Source organism: Chelonia mydas, chromosome 7 (genome assembly GCF_015237465.2).
Source record: "Chelonia mydas isolate rCheMyd1 chromosome 7, rCheMyd1.pri.v2, whole genome shotgun sequence".
In the NCBI taxonomy this organism is placed as follows: domain Eukaryota; kingdom Metazoa; phylum Chordata; order Testudines; family Cheloniidae; genus Chelonia; species Chelonia mydas.
The window spans coordinates 79,501,906-79,511,917 of record NC_057853.1 but is presented as its reverse complement, the minus strand read 5'-3'; the positions used below and the strand labels follow the sequence as shown (position 1 = coordinate 79,511,917).

The following is a 10,012-nucleotide window of genomic DNA, read 5'->3' as shown; positions in this document are numbered from 1 at the left end:
TCTTCTTGAATGACAACAGTTCCTATCTAATTTGAAGATGGAGATTTCCCAAGTCCCAGCTCTAATGTGCCAGTAACCCAGGGGGCTGCAGTATGGGCTTAACAAGGCAACTTCAGAATTGTCTTAATCAGAAGTGCATTTTAAGTTGATCAGACTGTGCCTTACCTATAATAGAATAGCTGTTAAATAATCACACTGCATCCAAATGTACTTACTATTAAAACACATGAAGTGGGAAGGCTAATATTGAAAAAGTAGGATCTTTGACTCCTGGAGTGACTACATGCTGCTGTTTCATATTCTCAAGGGGACAGATAGATAAATGGGGTGGAAAGAAAGAGGAAGGAATCCAGCAAGAAAGAGAATAGGACCAAGAAGGTGAAGAAGTTGCAGGAGGGAACAAAAAGGTGGGTTACAAGAGGAAGGCACAGAATCAGAGGGGCAAAACAGGGAAAACAAAAAAAATTAATAAACTGAAATTTGGTTGTATAAACAAAATTTAATAAAGCAAATTAAACTTTTATAATTTAATTCCTAACAGCCCTTCTGTGTACATCTCCCACTTTGGAGTTTGTCATCGTATGTAGGTATTATTGGAGTTGTCTGGCATGTGGACGATATATATTACAGGGTCTGATCTGGATGAAATTTTAGTCTGCACATTGCTGCAATATGTGACATGAGTTTCAATTACAATGTCTGTTATGGGTCTCCTACCTATCACTTTTGCTCTTTTTCTTTGATCTCTCATGCTATGTGGTTCCTGTGACTTTAATTTGTGTATTTATGTGCAGATCAGCTGTTTGAAAATAGAAGAGGGAAAACTGATTCTAAGGATCTTCCTTAAAGCCCCAATCCAAACCCCACTAACATCAATAGGAGTTTTTCCATTGACTTCAATGGGCTTTGAATGAGACTGTAAAAGCACTGTATTTTCCACTGCATGCATCCGATAAAGTCAGCTGTAGCTCACGAAAGCTTATGCTCAAATAAATTTGTTAGTCTCTAAGGTGCCACAAGTAGTCCTTTTCTTTTTGCGGATACAGACTAACACGGCCGCTACTCTAAAAGCTTATCGACAGTGTTTGCAGGTCTTACAGGAACTAGTCTGGGCTTTTTCAAAGAGGTATTTTCAGTAACAAGTTGTCAGTGAAGTCAGTAACTCTCAGTACAGAAGGCGGTACCATATGGATACCACCTTCCCCTTTCCTATATTTTTCCATTGTTCTCCCCTCCTATTTCCTTTCCTAATCTTTGTGATTGACAGGCAACCAAAGAATCTAGTCCTTTTCAGTGGATCTGGAATCAGAACTCTGCAAGAAGACTCTGTCAGAGAGTAGTTTCCTGGAACTCTTAGTCGTCTTGTTAGAGTTGGCTTCTTGATTTGAAAGGTAAGACTGAAGTAGAGTGAAGGGAATTTTGTTTATACTGAAAGTATATTGAGTTGTGAATTGAATTACAGGTGCTTAATTGAATAGTCTCCCCTCAAATGTCAGTGGAAAAATAAGGTGAATTTTTTTCAAACTTCCTAAAAAGTATGTTTCTTACTTGTAAACATGCATTTTCATGCTGGTTCCATAGATACAAGAAATCATCATAATCTTGTCACTTGAAGCCACTAGCCAGGGTTGTGCAATGCAGTCATATATTTTCCAGCTATAAAAAGCATATCACAATATTGTACAAGGGAAGATAAGATATTGTATGAATGCTGTTCTTTAGTAAGGCTGCCCTTATTGATACTTCGCTGGAAGTTGCTTCCAGTGCAGGGGAGGCTTATGTAAATGTAAATTTGTGAGTTTAGGATTTAAAATATTGAATCATTGCACAAGGTAGTTTTTATAAGATAATTTATACTTTAGATATTTAAATATAGAAGGCGCTGTTTCCAAAATAGTAATAAGAGCAGACTATTAAAAGCCAATCTGCACACTTCAGAAAACACCTGCATTATTTGTACACATTAAGAAAGTTCTCTAGAATGGATTCTAGTTCAAGCGTTGTGTGCACTGGAATATATTTCTTATTCTATTTTGGGTACTTTTTAAAAGATTGGAATGGCAAATTCGCCCTTGGTGTAAGCCACAAACTCTTACAACAGTGAAGAATTGTGCCTGTAGACGCCCCTTTAGGGAAGGAAAAATCTCTGAAGGGATTGGGCACTTTGGATATTCTTAATTTATTTAGATTTTTAGAGGAAGAAGTGTGAAATGGCAGATCTGAACGCTCCTTTTGTCACCCAATTAATTAGTGAGGGCCCAATCCAACTCCTATGGAAAGCAACAATGATCAGCAATCATTTATTTAAATATATGTGGCAGGATTTGGAAGTGGTGATTTACGTTCACTGCATACAAACAGAAGCTAGATAAAAACATAAAATACTCTTTCTGTAAGGTAATGCTCCTTTATTTCTTAGACTCCAAGACCAAAAAGATAGAGAGACAAAGCAGAGAGTTCCCTAAGGCAGTTAGGCAACTCAATCCACCCTTACTGCAGGCTGGGTCTTTGCGGACTGACTGCTGAAGACCCAGATCACACACTCTCCTGCAGAACCCATTAGCCTGCAAGCAGGACCAGAAAAACACTTATAATGTAAAGTGATAGCTTGTTATTTTGATAACATTTTCAATATAGTACAGTGATCATGTTAATTCAACAAAGAGAAGAAACAAGAAGTGCTACTGTATCTAAAGAAAACAACGTGGCTCAAAACAGGAAGGCTTTTGAAGCCATTGCCTGGGTTGAAAGAGGAGCTGAAGGGCCATGCTGCACTAGGAGCCCTAGGGAGAATTCTGCCAGACCCAGCCAGAACTTGTCTTGGAGGATCCTGAAATCACATGCTGTACTAAGCGTGCTGCCACCCTTTCCAGGGGTTCAGCATGCACCCTTCCCATTTCACCCAATTAGTTGTGCTGATTGATTATTGTGGATTATGGCTCTGCTTTTACTCTGCCCCTCCCCTTCTCATTTTAGGTAGCTATCACCCTGGGAGCACTTGCCAGGGGAAGTGCCCATGTCTTTTAAGAGAACCGTGCCCAATTTCTGTGAAGGGTGCAAATGGGTGAGGTGTATTGAAACCACTTCCTCCTCCTCCTGTACAGCCCAGTCAAAAATTTAAAATTAACAAGTGCTCACCTAGAACTCCTTGGTTTTGGTTTAGTGTGTGTGCAGTGGGAATGTTTAATAGTTAAATTACTTGGAACTCTGGTAAATGCAGTGGTCAAAGTGTAAACCTTTAAAGACTAGATCAGTCTGATGCTAGATCATGCAAAACTGGCACTTGACAAAGAAATAGCCTACTGTAGCCCATGAATGTGAAACACAAGGAAATCTATTGTGAAGAATAGCAGCTGTACAAGGAGAATGAAAAACGTGATTTTTTTAATTCATTACAATGGATTACGATGAAGATATGTTTACTAAACTGGGAATAACATCACAGTGTAAAAACTAGCAACCACAATATAAAGATGTGTGGTGATAATTTCATAAAAAGAATGTTTAAAGACTCCTTCCTCCTCTGAGTTTCAAGTTAATGTTACATCATATGTTACTGTAGCAAACACATGTCATGTGATTTTTGTTGAGGTGAAGAATAAGCTATGTTTAGTACAAGGTCAACTTGAACTTCCTTTAAGCATTCTCTCTGGTCCTTGTTAAAGATCAGAACACTTATCTTTAAAAAATAAAAATAAAAAGGGAGGCTTGGATGCAAACATCCTCTGCCTACTGTTACCAGCACAGTACAACCAGCCATCCAAAAACCACCTAGCACCCAAGAAAGTGTGGAGCATTTGATCAGTACCCAAACCTAATACATGTAGTGAAAAATAACAGGCCGGTTCATTTCAATGAGAGTCTTTGAAAGTGAAAGACTTCATGAGTACAAAAGGAGCCAATGCATACCGCTTCTTGAATGCGTATTGTCCCCATGTCACACCATACTTCTTTCTTTGAGGCAAATGTTACTTAAACAGCTCAAATATTCCTACTGAAAAGTAGAGCTGAGTGAACTTATTTTAGACAAATATCTTATTTGCCAAAAAATACAGTTTTGGACTGACAATTTGAAAATAGTTTTGGCTTAAAAAAAGAAAAAACAAAATTTTAAAATTGAAGCATTTGGTTTTGATGTTTAATTTCAAAATATTTCATTTCAAAGTTTAGCTAGATTTATTTTAAAAAAAGAACAATCAAAGGATTTGAAAAAAAATCCAGGAATAAAACCATCAACTTTTTTTTTTTTCGATTAAGCAATGTTTTGTTTGACTCAAAATAATTTTGTTTTGTTTGAGGGGAAAAAACTGAAATTTTGGTTTTGGATTGACACAAAACACATTTTTTTGGGATTTTTTTTTTTTTGGTTTGGCCACTGAATTGAAAAATCAGTTATTTGCTCAGTTCTGGTTTAAAAAGTTCCTAGACCATAATCTGTGTCTGGGGAAAACATTATGAACACAACTATTAAAGCATCTCTTAGATACATTGGTATATATCCAGCATAACTCTATTGACTTCAGTGCAGTTATACTTGTAATATCAGTGTAACTGTGGCAGAACCAAGACCACAGATTCTTATGGTTATACTTCAATGGAAGGCTTGCCTGAATAAGGATTCCAGCATTAGGATCATGATGTACTCTTTGGGCTCATTGGGAATGCTCTTGGTTGCTGCTCAGAAACTGATAGACAAGCTCAAAGCCAAAAACTCTGTAGCTGGGTAGACTGTAGGATTATCATCGTGTAGTAATAAATACAACACAGACTGGATTTCACAACTCACTGTTAATTCCTGCATCTTGACATGCAATGTATTGACACAGTGTACCTAAGGGAGAAGGTGACATTAGCTTACTGTATTAGAAATGATGTAATAGAGAAGCTTTGAAATAGGTATAGGAGTATGTGAAAGTTAAACCCGAAGTTGAACATATTACTTGGATGCATGCAGAAGAATGTATATTGAAATGAAAGGTGGGGCTTCATTCTCCTTGAAATGCTTATTACCATCAGAAGTGAGCAATACTTGGCTAAAGGTCAGAAATGAGAATACATTGATGTCCACAACATGAAAACTTAAAAGTAGGTAATATATTTTTGTGGCTTGCAGACTCACCCTTCACCATAATTCCCAACTGAGGGAGCTGCTACTAGGCTACAAGACTGTAACTCAATGAAATTTGGTAGCTCAATAAACCAAGGAATATGATGATTTCAAATTGAGTTCTTGTGAACATTTCTCTTTGATCAACTCAGTAAAATTTGGGACATTACAGGCTGAGTAAGGAAGGTCCCATAGAACTATATAACAAGTAGAAGAAAGGGGAAGTTGATAGTAATTTAATATTAAATCAGAAATTATGATTTATAGAAAATTGATAAGGGAAGCAAAGGGACACAAGGAGAAATCTATGGCCAACAGTGATAAGGACAATAAGGAGTTTTAAAATATATTAGGAACCAGAAGAATCCTGACAATGATATTGATCCACTACTAGATGGAAATGGTAGAATTATCAATAATGCAGAAAAGGCAGAAGTGTTCAATAAATATTTGGTTTTTTTGGAGGGGGGGAAATAATTATATAGTCTCATCTCATTATGGTAGTAACACTCTTTCCATTCTGCTAGTGTCTCTGAAGGATGTTAAACAACAGCTACTAAAGTTAGACATTTTAAAATTAGCAGGTTGACAACTTGCATCCAAGAGTTCTAAAAGAGCTGGCTGAGGAACTTGCTGGACTATTAATGTTTGGTTTTTTTCCCCCTCCAGTAAGTTTTGCAGTAGTGGGGAAGTTCCAGAAGACTGGAAGAAAGTAATATGCCAATTTTTAGAAATGGTAAACAGGATGACCCAGGTAATTATAGGCTTGATATCTATCCTGGGCAAGATAATGGAGAGGCTGATATGGGACTCAATTAATGAAGAATTAGAAGATAATATAACTAATACAAATCAATATGGGCTTATGGAAAACTGATCCTGTCTAATTTATAATTTTCTGAGTTTATAAATTTGGTTGATGAATGTAATAGTACTGACATAATAAATTTAGACTTTTTTCTAGAATGATATAAAATTAACATGGCACACATTAAATGGATTAAAAACAGGCTCACTGATAGGTCTTAAATATAATTGTAAACAGGGAATTTTTACCGAGTAGATGTGTTTCCAGTGGAATCCTTCAGGGATCAGTTTTGTGCCCTAGATTATTTAACATTTTTATCAGTGACCTGAAAGAAAACATAACATCGTCACAGATGACCCCAAAATTGGGGGTGTGGTGAATAATGAAGAGGACAGGTCACTGATACAGAGTGAGCTGATAAGCTTGGTAAATTGGGTTCAAGGAACGAATATGACTTTCAATATGGGTAAATGTCCACCTCTAGGAACAAAGAATGTAGCCCATATTTGCAGAGTGGGGATCCTATCCTGGGAAGTGGGCAGTCTGAAAAAGATTTGGGGATCATGGTGAATAATCAGATGAAAATAAGCTCCCAAATTTATGCTGTGGCCAAAAGAGCTAATCTATTCCTGCATACATAAATAGACAAATTTTGAGTAGGAATAGAGAGGTTATTTTACTTCTGTATTTTGCACTGGTTCAACCACTGCTGGAATACTGTCTGCCAACAATTCAAGAAGGATGTTGATAAATTAGAGAGTTTTCAGAGAAGAGTCACAAGAATTATTAAAGGATTAGAAAACATACCTTATAGTGATAGTTTAAGCCAAATAGCCTCAAGGAGCTTAACAATGAGAAAGTTAAGGGATGACTTGATTAGTCTAAGTGCCTATGTGGGGAACAAATATTTAATAATGGGCTTTTCAATGTAGCAGAGAAAGGTCTAACACCATCCAATGGCTAGAAGTTGAAGATAGAGAAATGCAGACTGGAAAAAAGGCATAATTTTTTGCCAGTGAGGGCAATTTACTAAGATGGATTCTTCATCACTAACCATTTTAAAATCATGATTGTTTTTTTCTAAAAGATATGCTTGAGGAATTATTTTGGGGGGTTCTCTGGCATGTGTTATACAGGAGGACAGCCTAGACTATCATAATTGTCTCTTCAGGCCTTGGAATCTATGAATAGTTAAGGCAGTTGAATTAAATTCTCCGGGGTAGCATTCCATTCCTGTCTCTGTCCCAGAGTTCCTGTATGATGCATCTAAACCCCATTTTTCATAGCTGGCCACTAATTATGTGATTCTCATTTTCTGGGTACCCGTATAAGACATCTAGGACTACATTTGCAGGGGTGCTGAGTACTCACAACTGCAACTGAAGTCAGCTGGAGCTGTTCTTTGAACATGTAAAATGCTAGTAAGCAAAAATTTCACGGACTGACTTCAGTGGAGCCAGGATTTCACCCTTTGTCTAGATACCTTATTTCGCCCTGCCCCTTAGTTTTGTTAGGTTTTTTACTTTTTTTGGAATGTGATTTGTATCTTGTTATGGTGCAATGTACAGTAACCGTGGGTGCATCACTGCAAGCTTGTTGGTAGGGTTGGTGGAACTTCTAAAATACTATCATTCCATTAACGGTGTGATTATACACTATTAGATTTTGACATAAGACAATATTTTTTTTATTAACTGGTATCTGCATTGAGACCTTCCTCAAGCCTCTGACACACATTTTGTTGTGCTCTCTTTGAGATAGCCCATCTGACTAGAAGGCAACTCTTGCTAATGACAAGGAGTAACCAAATGTAATGCTTTTTGGATGTAATACTTTTTATGTATGGCATTGAATAATTGGCTAGATGGAATATGGAGTTTTTCACCTTCCCCTGAAATATCTGATATTGGCCATTGGTATAGGCAAGATAGCAGATTGAACAGACAATGTTAAATGGACCAATCCTTGTGTGGTGTAAATAGGTATAGTTCCACTGAAGTTGTTTTTATGGCTTCTCTAAAATATGACTTGTTTGCTGTGCTGATTGTGTAGCAGAAGGACTTACAAATGTTGTTCCCAAAGCTGTGCTGACATCAGTGGATGATGCTATGTATAAAAATCTTAAAATTAAGAGCTAATTAGTAAAATAAAACATATCTTATTAAATATTCCCCTGCCAGGCTTCATCTTTTTGAGGGATCCGATGTTTCATGTGCTTTTCCCCAGTCTCTTGTTTTCCTTTGTTTAGAGGACTATAGCCCATAGGAATCTCCTGTATTACAGGAATGACATTTAGCAAGTATAATGCTTTCAGCAAGCAACCTCTGGTGTCTGATGGATGGAACTGTGATGTCTGCTACTAAATCTCATTCATTTTCTGAGCTGAGAATGGCTAGCCAGGTGTTAGAAGATGAACATCAGTTCAGGGTACAAATTCTAGGAAATAAAGATCCATTCAGGAGAACAATCTCGAGGTTTAAAAAGGAAAGCACATGATAGTCATTAAGAATGCATCCCAGCCAGATTACTTTGCTGTTGGTGAAACTGGTATAAGGTTGAAGCTCAGTAGTGTTTCCTTGTAGAGTCTCTTTCTTTATAAAAGTAGGCATAAGGCAAGTATATTTTATGAACCAGATGCATCCCATGGGATGCCATATGACAGAGAAAGGGAAAAATAATTGAGCCTACAAATGTGTTAATATCTTTATGAATTCCTTTGCTGTCCAGTTTGAAAGTCTGAGTCATGGCATTGAGACAGAGGTGGTCATGTAACCAGACTGTATGGAAAAAGAAAGAATAGTGATTCAGGATATACACCAGAAGTCATGGCAAAAATATATTCCATATCCTTTCGTTGTTCAAAATAAATTAGAAAGGCACTGTTCTGTTTTTAATTATATCTGACATATTTCTACATTAGTATGTAGCTTTAAGGATGCCCTACCCCCACCAGCAGCCACTGTGCCCTGTCAGTCATCCTGAAATACACTAGAGCACTTGTCAGGCCATCAGCTTGCAGATGCACCATGAGCCATGATAGTTGTACTGAAGTTCTAAGCAATTTTTCTGGTGTTTAGACAGTTGCTTTAGTGCCTGAATGTGGACTGTTTGTTTTGGAATAGGTGAGTTATGTTATTATCTTGTAAGTACAATTAGTGATTTTAGCAGTAAACAAAATTCTAATGGTTATATATTAGAAAGGTTAGCTGTATTTTTGGAGCCACTTTCTGTCATTATTTTATTTAATTTAGTGTACCCATTGTACTTAGAGCTTGTCTAACAATTATAATTTTTATAGTTGAATTTTACTTCAGGCTGCAGAAAACTTTCTTACTTTTCTTTATTTACAACCCCCCCATTCTTTTATTCACTGAAATGCTGAACGTTGTCAGTTTAGACATAGTTTGTAATAAAAAGACACAACAAAAATTAGCACTTAGCTTAAAGTATACCGTTGTGTATGAGGGCAGGTTATTGTTTTTTGTTCCATTGAGGCTGAAATACTCTATCTCCATGACACCTGAAAGTCCTGTCTAGTGTTCTAAGATGTTGCAATACACTAGTGAAATTGACTTCTGTATAGATTAATATATCTAAGTTCCAAACGATAGCAGCCTTGCATCAAAGTATCTTATAACCTAGAGCCTTACTGTGTCCAAAGGGCATGCTATACTAGAGTAGATATTTTGTTTTTATTAAACAATGGGCTGTGATCCCAGTGTTTCTCAAGAAATGCACACCTGGGAAAGTTGTTTGCTTAGCAAAGAGGCAATATAGCTCCAGCTACAAGCACAGACGGTTCTCTTGAAGTTACAAATATCAGAAATATCTTCAGTATTTTCCCTGATTGCTTCTATACTTTCCTCTTTATTGCCTTGATATGTTTCTAATCCACAAGAATACTGATAATTAATAACATAAAAATGATAGCGAAAACATAGAATGTTATGAATGCTTCTGTGGGTCACAGCTGAGGATTCAAAATATCTTGTAAGTAATACTGTGAAAACTGTACTAACTAGGGTTGCCAAGCCTCCAGGATTGCCCTGGAGTCTCCAGGAATTAAAAATTATTTTTTTATTAAAGATTGTCATGTG

The 10,012-nt window shown here is 36.8% G+C and overlaps 1 protein-coding gene across 3 annotated transcripts in view; it reads left to right on the top strand.

Annotated features, from left to right (window-relative positions):
* Positions 1-1,333: 1,333 nt before the first annotated feature.
* Positions 1,334-10,012, top strand: part of CTNNA3 (catenin alpha 3) — an 891,674-nt gene continuing 882,995 nt past the window's right edge. For 2 of the 3 annotated variants that reach the window (XM_037904833.2, XM_043550666.1), the window contains exon 1: positions 8,903-9,037. In XM_037904833.2, coding sequence (XP_037760761.2) covers positions 9,013-9,037 — 25 coding nt within the window. In that variant the 5' untranslated portion in view covers positions 8,903-9,012. Of the gene's footprint in view, positions 1,392-8,902; positions 9,038-10,012 lie in introns of those variants that run through there. The other variant, XM_037904831.2, reaches the window with a different exon arrangement.